A 20,532-nucleotide genomic window follows, 5' to 3' on the forward strand; every position below is an offset into this window, starting at 1 on the left:
GGTCAAGTTGGCTTCAGCATAGAGGAAGCTATTCCCTGGGAAGCTTCCAGATGGGAATTTACCCATGGACAAAGTGACACAGTACAACTTGTATTTGCTGATGTCTCTATTCTAAAAGATTCTGTGGATCTACGGGAATGAAGTTGACATAGGACATTTTGCTCACCTCCTCTGGACGGCTGATCTCGATTCCTTCTGGGCCTGTGATACCCAAATCTAATGCTTCCTTAGCACCCTGAAGAATAATAATAGAAAGAAAATACTTTGAGATGCAAGAAAAACACCGAACTGATGGGACAGTAAACAGCTAGACAGAGCCTCCCCCTTAGGCTTGCTACTTTCCTTACTTCTGTGACACTCATCTCCTAACGAGGGAAGAATAAGCACAGGGCTCTCTTGCAGTGACGCTCTCCCTGAGTCTCCCATTGCAATGACCAAACATTCTTTTCTTCTTAAAATACAGTTCAGTAAATACGTAAGAGGTCTGGGACACCAAAGACAAGCACTTTTTATTGTTCTGAAAGTCAGAATTTCCTCACTGGAAACCTAGTTGACTCTCTAGCTTCCAGCAACTTCCTTAGATGTTGCCCATTTAACACCTAGAGACAAAAACGGGCTCATCTTTCTGGGTGCCAGTGAGTTGATCTCTATGTTATCCCAGCTTCTCTGGGGAGGAACAAGGCAGTGGAAAACTGATTCTTATTTATTCTTTAAGTCAAATCCCATTAAAATATTTCTTATGAGTGTTTCAAATTCTTAGCTACAATGAAATGTAAATATATCATTAGAACTAAGACATCTCATCTAAGACTGAAAAGTCTTTTTGGACTATAGTTTTTTTACAGATAGTACAAAAGTTTGGGTTTTTTGACAAAGAATTGTCAGCTGGAGTGTTTACATTTCTTTTATAGCTTGTTTTGCTGGAACTTAAGTAGAAGGGGTGATGGATGGTCAGGAATTCCCTCAAAAACTGTCTCTACTGGTGTCCCTGCCCCCTCGCCCCAGCATTCTCTGCTGCCTTGCCTCAGCCACGAGCTCCCCATTTTCAGCATGGACTCGGGCGATCGCCCCAATGTCCTTGCAAGCGTGCAACACTTGGTACAGCTCACTGTCTCGAAGCATATACAAGTCCTTGTAGGTCATGAACATCTGGAACGAGTTGACACCCTTCTCCCGCACCAGAGTCTCCATTTCTGCTTTCACCTGGAGAGCAAAATGCAAAGGCAAAAACTATCTGAGCACAGATTTTTAAGAAGCTGATTGATGTGCTGGGTCCAAATGGAGATGTGGTTCAGCCAGGGAGTTGCCATATACCATCCCCGACCCTGCAGTATCTTACTTTTTCTCACACTCCATGGTGGCAGCGAAGGCATGGATGCAGGAAGATGCATCAAGCATCTTTGTCAAGCATGACACAAATATCAGAACTATATTAGGCATGTTTCTCTACCACATAGGATCATCATCCTATGTTTCTTACTCCAAATTAGTCTTTTTGGTAAACACACTAATGACTGACTCCTGTGGCCTGTCACCCCCATAATGGAAGTGGCATTACAAAGAAGGTGCACTGGTGCTAAAAATAGAGACCCTAGAGAGAATCTAATTTAGGAACAAAGCCAAACATGAACAAAGTGATGTGAATAAGGAGATTTATCCCAACATTATATCAACAAAAAAATGGCAGCAACATTGGTCTGCCAAGAGAAAGCTGAGCTTCATCTACTTCACAGAACATTAGGTGACCATTCCATGGCACTCATGAAAACCACACAGACCAGAGAAAAATCCTCACACTTAAGTGAAAGAGTTACTTTCACTTAAGTGCATATGAAAAAAGACTGGAAGGAAATACACTAAAATAAAAATACTGGCGTGTTGGGGTGACCAGATTAAATGCTTCCTTTGTTTTCTAATATTTGATTATTATAAATAAGAGTTCAAAATTCTGGATGCAGGAGAGACCCCATAACCTCTGGAGACTTACGGATGACCAGGCCTCAGAGTTGCAGAGAAGCTGAGTGGACCCTACATTCCAGGCCAGCTCTTCTCCAGGGGGAGGAGATGGAGAGGTTGGAGATAAGGGCAGCCACCCAAGAGGAGTCCAAAATGAAAAAAAGCCCCATCTGAGACCAGGGATGGCTGATATTCAGCATGGTTGGCACCTTTTGCCAGTTCCAGGAGGGGGATCCTATGGTGTAAGGCTTGGATGGGGCTCTAGTAAGCACCAGTTTAGAAATACTGGGAGACTGTTTGGAGGATGAGAAAGGAAGTAGGGATCTAGGAAGAGGGGCCTGGACTCTGGCTCTGGGGCCTAGGGCAATAGGAGGATAGGAAAGCCGGGGCCAGGGGCACAGATGCGAAGTGGGCACAGAGGCTGAACAGAGTGGGAGTCAGCCTCACCCACACCCCAGGGGCAGCTCAGGGCTCAGAGCAGTAGCTGCACCCTGGGAGCAAACAACAGGCCCAGGCCCTTTGTGCTAGGAGGCACTGAGCCAGGACAGGCCCCTCCATCTGAGATCTCAACTCAGTTACACCCAGTACGAAAATGATATGACCCTCTGGGCCTGACTCTTGCTAAACTTTCTACTGAGGAGTAAGCCCAGGGTGGTCAGCAAAATCTAATGTAAAAAAAAATCAGGAGATGCAAGAGCCCTGTGGTAGGAGCAGAAGCCAGCACTCATGGCCTCTGATCTCACACCTCTGGGTCTGCTGGGCTCTTTAAGCAGGACAGGCCTGCCCGCCCCATGATGGGCCCATATGTGTATTTTCTTTTGGCCTTTGGGGGAGTTAGGATGATGGTGGGAGGGGAGTCACACAGTAGGGGAGTCCCACCCCCCACTCCCAGTGGCTCTGACCAATGGTCCCTCTGCCTTAAGGGGCTTTTGCTATTCTCCTGGGATTCCACCTAGCACTGTTACCTTGGGCGCCCACCAGGTGATCCCCATGTGGAGGGCGTAGTCACAGCAGACCTTGGGGTCGGCCAGACCCCGGCACTTCTCATAGGCATCCACCAGGGAGGTGTCCTTGTCGGGCAGGACATGGCCGATGATCATGGTTGTGCCTCCGACCAGTGCAGCCTGAGAGAGAGACAGGAAAGGCAGCCTTGTCATAGCCTGCCCGTGGCGCCAGCGCGGGGAGATACGGGGTCCGGGGTGGATGCTTGGCAACACCACAGAACTTGCCCTACAGAGGCTGTGAGGCCCAGCGCAGCAGTGTTTGGGGAAATGCTAAGTACCTGGAGGCTCAGGAGCCACCTGTAACCTTAGTTTCCAGCACACAAACCTGCTTCCTCCTCGTCTTGGGTTGCTGCTTGGCATCCGGAAAAACCACTCACTGTGTGACCCTGGCCTCAAGCCAACCCTCTTTCCCAATGAGAAGGTCTCCCAAACAATTTTCAGCCAACTAGAATATATAGATGACAGAACCAAATGCCAGAGTGTAATTTATATATCAATTACCTCGTTATACGTACTAATTTAGTTACACATAAATACTTAAGCCAGTGAGTAAAATGTTAATTTGGATGTATTGCTTTTTATTCTCCCACATTTTTAAATAAGATTTATTTATTTATTTATGCATACAGACATGGGGTACAGGCAAGAGGTGTGGGGGTATGAGCAGATTCATCAGAGACAGAGTGGGGAACAGAACAGGCAGACTAACAAAATACACTGCTGAGGGGAGCAGCGGGCGAGTCAAAAGAGGTCTGCTGTGCCCTGTGGGTAGCTCCCTGGCCAGGGATTGAACTCGTGCTAGAGCGGCTGAAGGACAGCTTCATAGCTTGCGTCCTAACCCCTATTCTCCCACATTTCATGAAATAATTCGATGAAAAGTTCTTATAAGCATCTTCTGCATCGGGGTCTGACCAGTTTTCCCAAGCACGTTGATGTCATTTCTACCTATCTTGTTTGATTAGGGCACTTTTTAGGTCCTTGTATGATTTATCCTAGTCTCAGTCTCCACCGGATACCATTTAGAAAGAAATCTTGAAAAAGACTCAACTGCAATTAAAGTAATGTTCCCAGGAATAATAATTACCAAATCTGTACTGAAGATTCACACACCTTTGGAAAAAAAAAAAGCCAATTTGCTCAGGTGAACACCACCAACTTTCAAAACTCCCTCTGGCTGAAGGCTGCTCCAGCCTGGTTCTAAAACAAACCCTTGTTATTAAAATTAAAATAATTGAGAGTGAGTCCCACAGTACGAGAGGCTTTGAGGGCCATGATTCAAGGTGATGCTCTTTTACTAATGAGAATTTGCACGGAACAGGTCCTTCTATTGGGTCTTTAGTGATTTTTGGAATCGGCCCCAGAGCTGGAGCTCCTGCTCTGCCACCTGCTGGCTGAACCACCTCCGCCAGCTCACTTAACCTCTCTGCTGCAGACTCTTCACCCACGTGATGGAATAGCTGCTTTGCTGCTTCACTGTGAAAGGCCAGGGAAACATCCCTTACAGAATGGATTTCATCAAGTGTTGTCCTGGTATATGTGTTTGATTATTTAGAGTTTAGCGGCACAATGAAGTTGTCTTCACAATTTCATGTTTCACCATGCAGTTATACCCCTGATTACAAATCTTGCTGGGGCATAAGCAACTGGGGGAAAAAACCAGTTCAATGTCCAAACAACAATTAAAATGAAAACTTTTGCAACACTGATTTTCCGGGCTGATCCTGGTGGACTGGAGAGGCCACGCCTCAGGTTGTCATGGGAAACCTCTGGTTGTCATGGGGTCCGACTTCTTGCAGAGCTTAAAGCAGCCAACAGAGGGTGGTAGATCTGCAGCACACGAGCTGGGAGTGCGATGGGGAGGCAGAGGAGCGGCAGATTGCAGCTTTACTAGCTGGCTTCTATTTCTAATTTTGCTGGATTGTGCCAGGCTGATTCATCCTTGGCAGGTGGTTGTACTCTATTTTGTCCTAAAATGCATTTCTTTCCTTTACACGTGGACATGGAAGGATTTGTGTGTGTATGATATTGGGATTTTACACCTAAGTTGTTTCATTTTTCTGGATGCCTTTCCTTTGCAGATGCACCTCTAGAGTATACCAATATATTTGTAGCCTCAGCTAGAAAAAAAGGGAACGTATTGTTCATATCTGTGGGTCCCAGAGCAAGAGTAGAAGAGGAGATGACATGTCAAATCTTTACATGGTTAGAAGTCACAGATCAAGCTAATGCACTGTTACCCAGAACAAAGTCTATCCTCTTACTCTGAAAAATATAACTTTATAATGATGGAGAAGGCCAAGGCTTGAACTGAGAATTCTCAGAGGATTTGTCATTCTGGGCTGCGGAGAAGGTGATGCTGGCCTTCAGCCTGTGCACCTCGGGCCCCCAACCCCCCTGGATTCACCCTGCAGCCTGCAGGTCTAAGTTCCATCCTTGGGCCTAGGTGAGCAGGGGTGGTCTGGGCCCCTGAGAGGACAGGTCCAGGCTTGCTGAGGCCCTGGAGGTGCTCAGGGTCATTTGTCAGGGAATTTCAGGGACCCACTGTGTGGTCTTGGAGTGGGAAACGGGCTCTGAAAGAACACAGACCCAGGGGATAGGGTGCAAGTTGTTTAGAGTCTACAGCTTGGGCAGAGGCCCCTCTTGCCTGGGTCTAAAGAGAGTAACTGAAAAGAGTTTTGGAAGGAGGCAGATCCTGGGGTGGTGGCTCCGGCTTGCCTGCTCACTAGCTATGACCCCAGGCTGCTGGGTGCCCACTGGACGCCAACTCTCAGGGGCCCAGAGAGCACCTGTAAGCTGGGAAGGGGAACACAAATACCTGCCATAATTACCCCCACTCTAAACAAGAGGCCAACAGGACCAGCAAACACTTCCAGCTGCAGGCTGGGGGGCCCAGGGAGGAAGTGAATGTGAGAGCACATGTTCTGTCTCCCCGGCAAGACACACGTGGAGCCGGCTTCTTCATCTGTCGAGTTTCATCCCCGGGACGAAAGCCGACAAGCTCAGCCTCCCGGGGAATGTGATAGCACAGATGTGACAGACCTTTTCAGTGTCACCCCACGCAAACTGTCTTGTGGAAATCAAGAGCGGAGTGTGACCCACTCCCGTTCCTTAGGCTTTCAAAAGGATTTTATGTTTACGGGTTTGGGACTGTGTGACTGTTGACTGTTCGTAACAGTTTTTATGCAAAAAATGGCGGTTAAGAAAGCTGTGGGAAATCTTAATGGGAATCAATTGAAATGATGTTTATGGAGACTAAGTCATAACATGGAAAAAGGGTGATGCTATAATGAGTGGAAAAGGCAGATTCAATATGTGTACCCAAGATGCTGAGAAGTGTGTTTAAACACACACACCCCCACACAATGAAAAAATGGAAGGAAATAGACCAAAACATTAGCAATGACTGTTTTGGGGGTGATGAGAAGTCTGAGTAATTTAATTTCTCTAATTTTCTGAAATTTATTTGATAGGATATGTTACTTTTGTCAAACATATATAAAAAATAAATATGGAGGAAGCTAAACTGACATAAAATTTAGTTAAGCATGTTGACGTATTTAAGGTACTTTCTTTTAAAAGTCATGAGACATTTCAACCATACAGTAAAAATATAGAAGATAATACAGTGCGTATCCATGAACCCACTACTCAAATTCAACAGATGTTAACATTTTTCCTGTATTTAAATGCTTTTTAAAATGAAAAAATGAAATAAATGATTTTCAAATCAACTGACACCCTCCCTCCTATACCCATTTCTCTCTCTCTCTCCTGAGGATGATATCAATTTCTCTCACCCATGTTTTTATACTTTGACTGTTTTGTATATTTAAAAAATTGGCATAAGAGGTATCGATCATACTGTTCCAATCCGTTCGTAACTTTACTCACCACTCTTAAGATTTATTTATGTAGACTGCATTCACTTTATTATTTTTTAAAAAAGATTTATGTATTTATGCATATAAGAGCTGGGGTGCAGGCCAGAGGTGTGAGGTGTGGAGGGGTGAGAGGATTCACCAGAGACAGAGTGGGGAACAAAAAAGGCAGATCCACTGAAATACACTGCTGAGGGGAGCAGCGGGCGAGTCAGGAGAGGTCTGCTGCGCCATGTGGGTTGTTCCTTGGTGGGGGACCAAACTTATGCTGCAGTGGCTGCAGATAGCTTCATAGTGCTGAGACTTAACCCCTTGCACCACCAGGGAGGCCCCTGCACTCATTTTAATGCCTAGTATGAACACCCCTCCACCCACAGATGCATTTCCGAGTCCAGGGATATTTACTACTGAGTCGGCATACACGGACAGACGTCAAGAAGAGGAAATGCAGCTATGTGACATGTGCATGGCCAGTTACAGACCTGACAAGGGACAGCTCCCTCGCCAGGGCCTTCTGGAGCCTACTGGCTGGGCCAAGACTGCTCATGACCAGCTCAAGCCTTCATGTTTTACTATAAACTGCTCTCTGGCCACGCCTCCCCTGCTGTGCACAGGGCATTTGTTTTTATTATGAATGTGGGCTTTCACCTCTCTTACTAGTAGCACAGACACGTGGGCCATTTGTTAAACCAACAGACACAAGGCCATTATTCACACTCGGCAGAATTTGAACCACGACAAGTAGTTCACAGGGTCACCGTTATTTTGTTTTTGACATTTTTGGCATTCTGTTGGGCAAATCTGTATTTACTTGATGCCCAGTCATGTCACCTTCATTTCTTCCCTAAGAAAACCCAATGTATTTAATGGTCCTCCATTTTATGATTTTTCAGGCATGGAATTTGTGTTGGAACTCAACCTACAGCTGTTATAAATGTCATCTTTATGCTTCAGAAGCTCATCAGGTTATGGTGGGGCAGATGGGGGTCTCTCTAGTAATAAACTGCTGTGGGGGTCTATTAACTAGGAAAGTTAGGAAGAAATTTCAGGTCCGATTTATTTTGCCGACATCACACTGTTGGAGAGAACAACATATTGGTCCTTCCTGGCTCCATCAGGACAAAGATCTCATATTCTATCTTGCTGTGACTCCAATCATGTTTTGCTGAAATGGTTTTTCTCTCTCTCCCACTATAACCCCTCCCATCACCACTCCTCCCTGTGCCCCCCCCCAAAAAAAAAACAAAACAGTAACAACACCACCACCAACAACACAGGATTGGTTCTCTTACTCCAAGGACTAATAGGTCAAGGTACAACCTTTGTGCTATATGCCGAGAAGGCACTTGGGCCAGAGCTAATCCATGCGGGTTTTCTTTGGAGAGGACAAGGGACTTCCTAGAGCATCTTTTTCTATGGTTACATAAAAGAGGGGTGTATTGGGGGGAGTTGACTGGAAACAGAAAAGCAGGATCTGCTAGATGTAGAGATTAAGGGCAACTCAACATTCAAAGAGTCGCCAATATTGCGCTGAGAATTGAATGAGTATTTTGCTTAGCTTTGTGAGTCAGCGAGCGTAATGCAAACATTTCTGTGTTCCCCAATGCTGTTGGGGAGGCCATCGTTTCTTCAGCTGGATTTGCTACTCTTAGAATTGCTGAGCCACTTCTTTTCCCTTTCACATTAAAATTATCTTTTACTTACATTCTCTCAAAGTATAACAGAAAACAAAACAACACAAAAAACAACTTGCTCAGTGGTTTCTCTCCAGCTCTGAGTAACTGCCTTCACCTTTGGGGGTCTTTCAGCTGCTTACAGGCCCTCTGGAAAGCCAGCACTCGAGACCCCCCACACCCCGGAACAGAAGCAATGCCCACAAAGAAGGGTCTGAGCCTTTAGTCAAGAGAGGTGATCATGTGTGGTACTTAGAACCAAGTGGGCAGTCAGGAAATACCTTTCTCAGCCCAAAACATGAGCTCTCAGACAGGGTCAGTGCCCTGGGCATGTGGCCTGTGCTGTCCCAGTGCCCTGCTTGGAGGAGGGCTCCCCACTTGGTTTAATGCTCTGCCATCATCACCCTGAAATTCCTATTCATTTTAAAGTAAGGAGTTCTACTTTTTTATCAGTTAACCTGGGGTTCAGCGCGCATGGGCGCGCACGCGCGCGCACACACACACACACACACACACACACACACACACACACACACCAGCTTTGCCCCAGGGCATCCAGTAACACTGATCAGTTCCCTGGGGCTCCCCTCTCTGCCCCTCTGGCTACATACAGGCCTCCAGCCTTTCCTGACCCACAATTCGCAGCCTATTGAGTTCATGCAGTAGTTGACTGGATTTCTGTAAACTGTATATTAAAATTAATTGCACCCCTAAACTTTCCACTCCTTTCTGGGTCTGTAGCCTCCACCACACCATCTGGGCCACCGTTCGTCTTGCCCTAGCCTTGCATGCTCTCACTGCAAGCAGGACTGTGTCTAAAACTCACACCTCATTTCTGGACTTTCTACAGAGCAAACAAGCAACATTCTACCCACAATGTATTTTGGGAAAAGCATATTTTCCCACACTTAATCTGTCTGCCATTTAAAGGCACATTAATGCTACACTGACAGGCAAAATAGTAGAGACCAGAATCAGACTTTGAGGCAGGCAGAACTAGACTTAAATCCCACCCCCTTCACTTATTGGTTATAAGATGTTGGGCAAGTTATTTAATCTCTGAGCTCCTTTTCCCCGTTGTAAAATGCGGATAATAATATACACCACATGAGGCCACTAGGATAATTAAATGAGGATCCACATAAAGCACCTAGCACAGTGCTAACACATAGGACCCCAATAAACAGCAGCGATTTATAATTTATTAATAATCTTCTGAAACACTACTATAGTTAATAAGCAATCAGCATAATTTGTAGGTAGCACCAATACTGTGTGCCTAGTCTGATGTGTATCAGATGCTCCAGAAGAACTGAGAAATATAAACATCCTGGAGTCTAGGTGGTAAGCAGATGAGAAAGAAATTCATTTTTAATCAAAATGGCTTCAAAATAACAGGAAAGAACAGGCAGCGCTGGATAATATTCCTCGCAATGATGATGGTGTTGTCAAGTTCAAGACCAGAGGAAGGGACGAGCACTTAGGACAGGCAGGCTGAGCGCTGCGACAGGCGTGATGGGACACTCCCAGGCAGGATGTGGTGGACAAAGGGCAGGCACAGCAGAGGACAGAGAACAGTCCTGTTCGCTTTGGGCTACGGCAGGTCTGCTGAGGACCAAGCTGTGCAGACCCTGATGACACTGGATCCCCCCTGGCCGGGAAGGTTTAGCAGCCTGTGTGAGTGGTGGTGGTGGGTGCGCACTGAAGGGTGTGGGGTTGAAGGAGCGCATTTATACAGCGGACCCTGGCCGCCCCCCATCCCGGGACTTGTACGTAGTCGGAGCAGGAAGAACGAGAAAACCAGACTTCAGAACACGACTCTAGCCGTGCACTGCTGCCAGTGCTGCCAGCTGCTGGTTTCCAGAGTGGTTCACACCCCTCCCCGCTTTCACTGCCAGTTGAATGTATGCATATCTGTTGTAATGTGGGTCCCCCACCCCAATAACTTCATCTTGTGGCTATATGTAATTGACTTGAATCCAAGTGAAGCCTGTCTGCTCCAAGTCTCAGGTCCACCACAGTGCAAGCTCAGGTGCAAGCTCCACCACAGTGCTGGGGGCTGAACCTGAATTTGGGACTGGGCTGGAAGGGACACACGTGAAGCCCTTGATGATAAGGCGATGCAGAGAGTGGAGGAAGTTTTGTGTGGCTGCAAAATACAGTGTCAGCAGAAGAATGAACAAATTTAGGAGGAAGGGGGTTTGTAGGCATCTTCAAGAGCTGATGAAGGACATTTAAGTGGAGGTGAAAGTCACTAATTATCACCAACATCCACTGACACTCGTGCTGGGCTTGTCTAATTCTCACAACAACCCTGTGAAAGAGATGCATTTTATTGCTGTTATTCAGATGGGGAAACTGAGGGTTGATATTCACACCTATGAAGCTAGGAGGGATACCTCTTCCTTATCCACTCAGGAGGGGGGATAAGGAGGAGATGCTGAGAGAGCACATGGAGGAGGTTAGGGGTGATGGCCTTTGGTCCCAGACTTCTTAGCAAAACAGGAAAGAAAGCCAAATTCCCATCTAAGCTGAGATGAGGTTTAGGAAAACCATATGGAGAATGCGCAGCAGAATCAACAAGAAAGGGCTGAATTGAACATGCCATTGTGATGAGCCTCTTGGGAAGCAGGAACTGGGGCAGAGAAGCAGGCTGGGAGAGCTGCAGGAGTAGGGAGCCCAGTGGTCAGGGGCCAGGCAGGGGTCTGACACTGCCAAAACTTGGGAGGGGTCCAAGGGCAGGCTGGGAGTTTGCTAGGGCTTAGAGTGACATTTGCACTAATGTTGTTAAGAAATGATTCTGACCGTATGTGGAGGCAGGACGCTCTGGTGGGAGAAGCCTGAAATTGGGATCCTGGCAGTCCTGCATCCCAGCTCTGGCTCTACCGCTGAGGAGTCCTGTGGGATTTGGCTGGGAGAATGGGGGTCTGCATACCCAGAGGAAAGGATCCTTGAGGGGAGGCAGTGTGGTGGGACTGTTGAGTTTGGGAGGTGCACAGAGGTGTCTGGGCTCTGGCTGTAAGGGTGGGAGTCATCAGTAACAGATTACCTGGGGAGAGGGGGCAGGTGAGAGGAGGAGTCGAGCTGGGGAAGGACCTGAGGGTCAGCCACATAGGAGAGGGCTGAGATGAAGATGAGACCGAGAAGGTGACTGGAACAGCCAAAAGCTTGGAGGATCGCTAGGTTGGTGTGGGGTGATGGAAGTCAGGTGAACTCTTCTACCAAGGAAGAAAGTCCAAGGTTCACTGGCTTCCAGAAGAGGGGGAACCTTAGAGGGAGACCCTCCTGGGGGACTCATGTTTCCCTCCCCAGAGGTGAATGATCAGGGCAGCTCAGTCCTGCAGGGCTCCCCTTCTGCCAGGGGAGTCACCCCCACTAGAGAAACTTCTAGATGAAATGAGACCCAGAATCTCCTGGAGAGCTGCAAAGGCACCCCAGGAACTGGTCTCTTTTCCCCTCGATGCAGGAGGTAGGGGTGTGTCACCTTCACAGTCAGCGCCCCCTCTTCACAAGCACCATGTGCAACAGACATTTCCCTCATCTCAGAGTTTTAGAGATGAGCCAAGATGGGGATCTAGGTAGTTTCACTCCAAATCCCATGCTCTTCTGTAATACTGAGAACAGATAGCAGACTGCTGAACGGGCAACTAAGCACAGCCTGAGGGGATCTCACCCCAGGTTAAGGGTCTCCCAGAGGGTGTCCTTAAAATAGACAACTGATAAGAAAGGCTGTCCACCAGCCCTCACATATTCTCTTTTTGGAACTAGAAATACATGAATACCAACTGGTGGGGCAAACGTTAAAGCACGCCTGGTTTTTATTGTGAGATTTGAAGCACATTTCTGTGGTTAAGACATTTCCTTTAAACCCTGCCATGAACTGTGTTAATTTGAAGACGAGTCTGACTAGCCTGTCCCAGAGACACAGCCGCTGCCTGTTAGCAAAAAGTGAAACTGCTCTCACCCATGCCGCTGTCCACTGGGCTGGCGGTCATCTCTGGGGCGGAGCTCATCCTCAGGAGAGAAACTAAGTTACTGACAGTCTATCATGTGCAAATTTCTTAATGTTTATTATCTTATGTGCACCTCAAAATGACTCAAAATGAAAGCGAGGATGTAAACAGATATTTACACACCCATCTTCACAGCAGCATTGGTGAGAACAGCCCAAAGATGGGAACCACCCACGTGTGCATCGATGGTGAACAGATAAGAGAATGAAGCTGTAGAAACTGCGGATGTCATCCTGCCTTAGGAAGGAAGGTCTGACACATGCTATGAGGATGAAGCTTGAGGATGCGGTGCTGAGTGAAATAAACCACCACAAAGAGACAATACTGGAGGGGCTCGTTTACAGGAGGCTCCTAGTGGGTGCAGAGACTGGAGTTGGGGGAGGTTGATGGGTATGGAGGTTCAGCTGGGAGGGTGAGAAAGTTCTGGGTATGGGTTATGATGGGGACAGCAATGAAAATGTAACTGTCACTGAGCAGGACACTTAAAATGATTGAAGTGGTAAAGTTTGATTATGCATATTTTACTACAATAAAATTGAAAAACAATATGACTGTGCAGAGCAGAGGTGACTCCTCTCGCGTTATAGATAAGGAAAGTGGGGGTCAGAGGAAATCACACAGCCAGACTGAATCACGCCACCCAACTCTGGAGACCCCAGGTTTCCTTCACATGATTCAGCTCCCTCTGGAGCTCAGAAGTGGCCCTGGTCTGACAGGGGGGCAGGAAGGTTCGAGGTTCTGAGGCTCCTCCATCAGAGGACGGGGGGAAGCCCCAATGAAACTGGCCTGCACTGCAGTTTGGGAACAGAGGGGTAGGTGTGGCTTGGGCTTGAATTACAGGGCTCAAGTTGAGAATTGTGCCAACATCTAAAATTATGAAATGAGGAGCTCCAGGCTTCTCTCTAATCCAGAATGATTATCTTCACGACCAAGCATCCAATTTAAATTCATTGTGTTTAATACAAAGCCCCAGTACAGAGCAGGCTGTCTCCCGACACGCAGTTACCATGGAGACTGGAGATGATCCTCAAAGGCAGTTATGTGGCGGCGAGTGCGCGGCTGCCAGCTTCTGAGAAGCCAAGGGGCCGGGGAGCCATCCGAAAATAGTCGCACAGAGAGGTCCTTTGTCACCCTCCTCCTTAGAAAAGCTCCTTCTAATCCCAAAGCAGGAAAGTTTACAGGCCAGCAGGCCACATCTTTATGAAAAGGCCAGGCTGCCCACAGATGCCAGAGAGGGGGGGATTTATCAACAATCCAGAAGCGAGCCACATGGAAGCCCTCTTGCTCTCCCTTCCCTGACTATGCCAATGTTGGCAAGTCCTCACTCTGGTCCCAAAGCTAAGTGATGACAGAGCCACCGAGCTGCAGAGGGCCTCCCTGGAGACGTGCAGTCGAGGAATCTGGCTGGAGTTGGGTGGGGGTGGGGGGGCAACCAGAGCAGTTCCCGCGCTGATCAGCTAGGCAAGTCATGTCACCTCCCTGAGGCTCAGCTTCCCACCTGGAAAGGAAGGATAATAAAACCTACCCAAGGGGGCTTCAAAGATGCAAATGCATCTACCAGGGATACAAACATGCTCTGACAAGTGAGCTAGAAGTCCAGGTCTGGAAGCTCACAGCAACCCAATGTAGAGGTAGGTCCGAGGCAGAGCCAGGCACCACCAGCTGCTGCCTGGGGTCCGGGAGCCCAGAGCCAGCAGAGCCTCAACTCACCCCATTTTGAATACTGTATTTTTCACACCAGAGGGAAAATATACTCTTTGATGGGCTACTAAATGTAGGACTCAGCGACCGCTTGCCAGAGCACCCCCAAACCAAAAAAGAGAAGCTTCAATCCAGACCTGGTGGTAACCAGGGCTACCAGGAATGTGAGAGAGGGGTGGGGGGAGAGGGTGGAGTTAGCTCAGTGGTTACTATTTCAGTCCATGAAAGTTTTATCCTCATTCAGGTTACTCAGAGCTCCCAGCGTCCCCCTGAGCTCCACTGACTAAATGTCAGGCAAAGGAGCAAAATGGGGGCTTCCCCCCACATGGCCAGGATTTACTTTACATTAAGACATGGATCTTGTGAAAATAATAAATCCATAATATATGGAGCCCAGTGACATGGAGGACCTCATCTGAACCCAGCATCCAGTGATGGTTCCCTTTAGCACGTACACACACGCACACACACTCCAAATAATGAGAAAATTTTAGATAAATCCTTAATTTTTAACAAGTAGAAAGAGACCATGCTAAGGACTGCGAATGTTTATCAAGAGCTTGACGGACACACTAGGTTTCCAGTTCTCTTGAGTTTTTGGTTTACAACTTGCACTAAAAATGTGCTTCCAAGGACACAGACTAGCCAAAGAAAACTTGGAAAAAGAACAAAGCTGGACAACTTACAGCACTTTTTCTCAAGTCTTATTGTAAAGCTATGATAATCAAGACAATGTGGTATTGGTATAAAGGTAAGCAAATAGATCAACAGGACAGAAAGACAGTCCGGAGGCAGAACCACACATTGATTTCTGACAAGGGATCACCTTTTCAACAAATGGTGCTGGAGCAATTGGGATGGCAAAAAAATCTAAACCTCAATGCTTGCCATATAGCAGTCATAAAAATTAATCTAAAATGAATCATAGGGTTAAAATTATAAAATTGTAAGGGTTAAAATTATAAAACTTATAATAGGAGAAAATTTTAGTTACTTTAACTTTGACAAAAATTTCTTGATTACAGCAGGAAAAGAAATCTAAAAATCCAGTAAAGTGTACTTAAAATAAGATACTTCACCAAAGATATACAGAGTGTAAATCAGTATGATAAAAACATTTACATTAGTCATTGAGGAATTTACAAAGTAAAACCACAATGAGCTACACCTATACATTTGTTAGAATGACTAGAATGAAAAAGATTGACCATAACAAGTGATGGCTAAGATGTGGTACCTGGAAGGAATACAAAATATTACAGCTGCTTTGAAACCAGTTTGGTAGTTTTTAAAAAGTTTGACACACGCCTACCATGTGATAGATACTCCGCTGCTAGGTGATCATGTAAAGGAAATGTCCATACAAATATTTGAACACAAATGTTCATAGTAGCTTTACCTATAAAAGCTAAATGATACTAAAAGAAAACAAAAAGGGAATATATATTAAATTCTTTCACTTATAGAAAATATGATAAAATGTAAATTAATCTATAGTGATGGAAAACAGATCAGGTTACCTGGGATGGGGAAGGATTGTAAGAGACACAAAGTTACTTGGGGGTTATGGCTCTATTTATTATTATATTAATTGTGACAGCTTCAGGGTATACACATGTCAAAATGAATCAAAATGCACATCACAAAAACATACAGCTCATTGTATGTCAATCTTAACAAGTTGTTAAAAAAAGCTGCAGATTAAAAAAAAAAAAGATGGTGTTGCAGGTTACCTAGTTATGACCTTCTTCATTCTTTACATGAACATTCTTCCCAGGAACAGAGTTCACCAACATATGTCACCTTTAACTTAATTTTTAAATATTGAGATTACTGTGGAGCGTTTAAATCTCAACAGGAAAGTTATTTATGGATTTAGGGGCTGAATTCATTCACCTCTAATGGCAATTCCAATTCCAATAAGCAAGTGTGTGAAAGGCTGTGTGTATGGAGAGTGGAGAGTGAGTGTGTGTACAATGAGCATGTGATCGTGTACAAGGGTGTGCGTTTGTGGCAACACGAGAAACACGGATTGGCGAAAGTTCTTCCTGTAGTTGGCCTACAGTCTTATCTCCATTGTCATTAAGAATCCTATAGTCCCTAATTTTTAATTCACAATAAATAAAAAAGTATCAGAAGGAGAGAAACCACGGTTGGCTACATTGATAACCTTAGGGAACAATGAGGGTGAAAGCAACAAAGGGAAAAGAAAGGCATGGGCACACACACATTCCTACCTGCTAGGCATCGTTCTAAGTCACACACCTTACTATGTGGGGCACTTGAGATCACAGGCAACCACAGCAAGGTTTGAGAGAAAAGATATATTCAACTGAGATTTCTGAAGCTTCCCCTAAGACTTTATTCAAACATTACTTGAAATACTAAAAAACATGCAGTCTTTAAGAAAAAGGAGATAAAAAAAGAATACATCAATACATGATGTAGTTTTCTTCTTCCTCTCCTCCCTCCTTTTTAAATTCCAGAGGTTGAGAGAATAAAGGCAGAACTTCTTGTGTGCGGGATGAAAGGTTTTCCAAGATGCTTGGGCTCAATCACAGAGGCAATGTTTATTTCTAGTCTTGAACCAAGGGTTTTAAAATAGAATAATCTCTTTAACATAAATTCTTTGCAAACACACTTTATTCCTTGAATAATTCCTGGGTCACCATAGGTAGTTTATTTTTCCAATACTTGGTGTAAAAACAAGAAACAATAGGTCTCCTCTCTAATATTTGTTCTAAGGGTCAGGCTGGCCTACATTTTGACCCACCAATTAAGGTAGGTGCAGAATGAAATTGCCAGCAAGGTTTTCCTAACCAAGATAACTGACTTGAAGCAGGACATCTTTAAATAGCTCCTGATGCTTGCAGAGTTTATGACTGGCTATTTTGGCTTTTGAGAGCCAAAAAAGAGAAAATCATCTAGAATTCATTACCATTACTATTAGACTGCATCCACAATCGAAAACATGCACAGTCAACTCTAACATTAGTAGAAATGGAATCCAACTTGCTTAGCACCTATTCAACGCCTAATTCTTTAATATGCATGTGTGTGGGGAAATCACAAGTGCATGTTCTAGGGGTTGGTCCTTACTCAGCACAATCTCTTTATTTAACAAACACTTATCTGGTGCTTAGTAAGCACAAGTACCATTTCAAGTTATTTACAAATAGTAACTAAATTAGCACACAGAGTCCAACTATAATATCCAGTTTCCAGAAAAGGATATTGAGGGACAGAGGGATGGGCCCAAATCACACAGCCAGTGAGTGTGGAGATCCCTCACATGCAGCACATGTGCTTATCACCACCGCGTGCCCAGACCTGTGTCTGTTTCTTTTCTTTTTTCTTTTTAAAGATTTATTTATTTATGCATACAAGAACTGGGGTGCAGGCCAGAATTAAACAGAAATGAACAGAATACTGGGGGAAAAGAGGAAGTGAGCAGCACTAAGAGGTGTAATTCCAAGAGAGCAAATTTCAAAGGCAAAATAGCAAAAACTGTCTACCCAGTGAGTAAGTGGGTTTCTTGGTAAGAATGTTGGCAGATGAACTCCAGAGAGAGTTCACTTATGTCCTGTTCTATCTCAGGACTCTGCCGTAGGGTCCAGTCCTCCGTACTGAGAGGGGGTGGGAGTCCGGACCCTCCAGCCAGAGTGCTTGAAGCAGTGAACGGCCCCTAGGCTGAGCCCGGGCTGGCCAAGGTTTGCTTCCCTTGCAGGATGGCTACAAGAATAGATGTCCTATTGGTGCTGACTTTGAGTGACTGGGAGGCTGTCTCTGTAGTCATGCAGCCCTGGCCCAGACAAGAGGGAGCTCTGGGCCCTGGAAGGCAGGACAGACCCCCCAGTCCTCCATTTGTAGACGCCTCTCCCACAGCCAACTTCTCTATCACTTCTATGGGGTACAGTCAGGAGGGCAGACACAGGGGCTCTAGGGCCCAGACTAGAGTTTGGGAGCCTTATGATGGGACCGTGGGATGTGACTAGAAATCAGTCTGGCAAGGGCAGTCTTCCAGAGGGGATGCAGATGTCAGCCCTGGCACATAAGGTGAGGGTCAGCCTGGAGAGGAGTCATAGCCAGGATGCCATGCCATTCAAAACAGCCTAGAAAGTTCCTTCATAACCTGTTAGAATCACTAGGACTTCTTCCTGGGGGAAGAGGTAGGTGTAGGGATACTGATTTCATTGGTCTGGGGTGGAACCTGGACTCTGGTATCTTAAGATGTTTATTCCCCAAGTAGTTCTAATGTAATTTGGTCCCAAGGGTTGAAGACTATTAGCTTAGACAGTGTTCTTTAATATATTTTTGGAGGAGAGGGTGGCAGAAAAGGTATTAAAACACTTTCCTCCATTGTCCACACCTCCTCTTCTGTCACTATCTTAGAGAAGGGGCAGTGCTGGTAGTTTTAAAATCTGACTCTGATACTCCCAACTGGCCATGAAGAATTCTTGGTGGGAAGAGCTCAAGAGCCTGCAGTAACATTCTTCATTATGTACTATCAGTTACATCCAAAAAAACAAATACAACTAATACGTAAGTTTAGCAGAATAATAATGGAAGACCCCAGAACCCAATTGAAATCCTAGACCTCATTAAATAACACAGTTGCTGTTACTGGTTCTCCCTCCTCCAGGGGTGGGCATTGCTAACAAGCAGGTGGTCCCGGCACTTCCAGAAACCCACATTCTGGGTCTGGGGAGGGTAGGGCTGTGCAGGTTGGGCGGGTATGGGGGAGGCAGGGAGGAGGATCAGGTGACCCAGCTGTTCTTGGGATTTAGAGCCCAGAGAGCCAGGCAGAGCCTGCCACTGCCTTGGACAGAGGCAAAGGCCCAAGAGGCTTTTGTTAAAGAAGTGCTGGAGAAATCCCCTTAGACCCAGGACAATGGAGACCCAGATGCTCTCAGAAAGGCCAGGCTTTCATTGGTTTTGTTTTTCCAGCCCTGGCTGCCGCGGTCACATTGACAAGCAAGCAATAGGCGAGGGCAGCGGAGTTCAAGGCCCAGCAGATCTGTCAGACTAGAACAAAAAGGTGCAACTTGATCTCTCTTTCTCTCTAGGCTAATCGCTTGGGTGAGCTTTTCCTTGGGATTATTATTCTATTACAAACCAGATGCTTAGAATGAATCAACTGCTACCTTTCTTAGAAGGTACAAAGTAGGTCAGAGGCGTCTGTCAGGGCGCACGGCCCCTGCACGAGCCTCCGGCTGTGTGAATAATTAATCCACGGCCCAGGGATGATGTTGCAACAGGAGAGCTCTTCCTCCCTCAGGGGAGCATCAGGGAGGACTGAGGAGGCCAAACACCAGGCCGCAGGAGCACAAACAAGAAGGGAGCCCAGGAGCGGGTGGGGTGCAGGGCAAGAAACCAGTTCTTGGGAGGCAGGGAGGGCTGAGGCAGGACTCTGGCAGGGCATAATGAAGGGGTCCAGGAGATCTGGGTTCAGGGGCTGTGTTCCAAAACAGGGGCTCAATACCAGGCTGGGACATAAGGACTAGGTCTGCGTAGGGGGTGGACATAACAAGGGCCAGCTTAGGTGACCCCAGCAGCAAGGGGGACTTGAGGTCTATGAGCACTTTGGTTCCCACATCAAGGGCCTCGCATGGCTTGGGGGTGCCTAAGGTAGCTCGAGCCTGCAGGAGAAACTGGGAGAGATGAGACCATGAACGCCACAGGGGTCTGTGTGCCTTCCTGGGGCACCTGCTCTCATGGAGAAGCCTGGGAAAGACCAGGTGGTGGGTACCACTTTGCTCTAAGAGGCATGTTCAAAAGTCTTCATTGGCTATAAATAGCCAAAGACTCTCAGGGGAAACCTGGTCACCACTGGCTAATGAGACCACAGCAGATGACAATGTAGAAAATAAGATAAAGAAGGCAAAGAGGCTGGCAGACAGCGGTGTGACAGCCTCGTAGCTGGCTAGAGACTAAAGGTCTCTCAGTGGGGACAGTAACCAGCAAGCTACAATTTCTAGTGCCACAACTGAGGATGAACCCCAGCATGGACTGGTGCAGCTATCAGGCTTTTGCTGATGGTAAATACTGGAACCTCTCTTAGCCTAGTGCTGAGACTGAAAGTTGTTGCAACCCTTTGGAGATGCATTTGGTAGTATCTCGTCAAACTGAACACATGTGCCCCCTAGGACCCAGCAATGCTACTCCCGGGAATTTGCCCACAGAATGTGCACATACGAGGTCCCAGCAGACACAGACTAGGTAGTGCACAGCAGTGTGCTGCAGCCCCCCAAGTGTCCCCGGGCAGCAGAACAGGTACGTCACACTATCAATACCACAGAGCCATAAG

At 46.4% G+C, this 20,532-nt stretch overlaps 1 protein-coding gene across 4 annotated transcripts in view; it reads right to left on the reverse strand.

The window, feature by feature from the left end:
* DPYSL5 (dihydropyrimidinase like 5) overlaps positions 1-20,532 on the reverse strand; it is a 78,152-nt gene that overhangs the window by 13,147 nt on the left and 44,473 nt on the right. For all 4 annotated transcript variants that reach the window (XM_054701256.1, XM_037528362.2, XM_054701257.1 and 1 more), the window contains exons 3-5: positions 2,922-3,080; positions 1,024-1,203; positions 167-235 (exon numbers count right to left, since the gene is read on the reverse strand). In XM_054701256.1, coding sequence (XP_054557231.1) covers positions 167-235; positions 1,024-1,203; positions 2,922-3,080 — 408 coding nt within the window. The remainder of the gene's footprint in view (positions 1-166; positions 236-1,023; positions 1,204-2,921; positions 3,081-20,532) is intronic.

Source organism: Talpa occidentalis, unplaced genomic scaffold (genome assembly GCF_014898055.3).
Source record: "Talpa occidentalis isolate TD23 unplaced genomic scaffold, MPIMG_talOcc4v2.1 talOcc4.5, whole genome shotgun sequence".
Classification (NCBI taxonomy): Eukaryota; Metazoa; Chordata; class Mammalia; order Eulipotyphla; family Talpidae; genus Talpa; species Talpa occidentalis.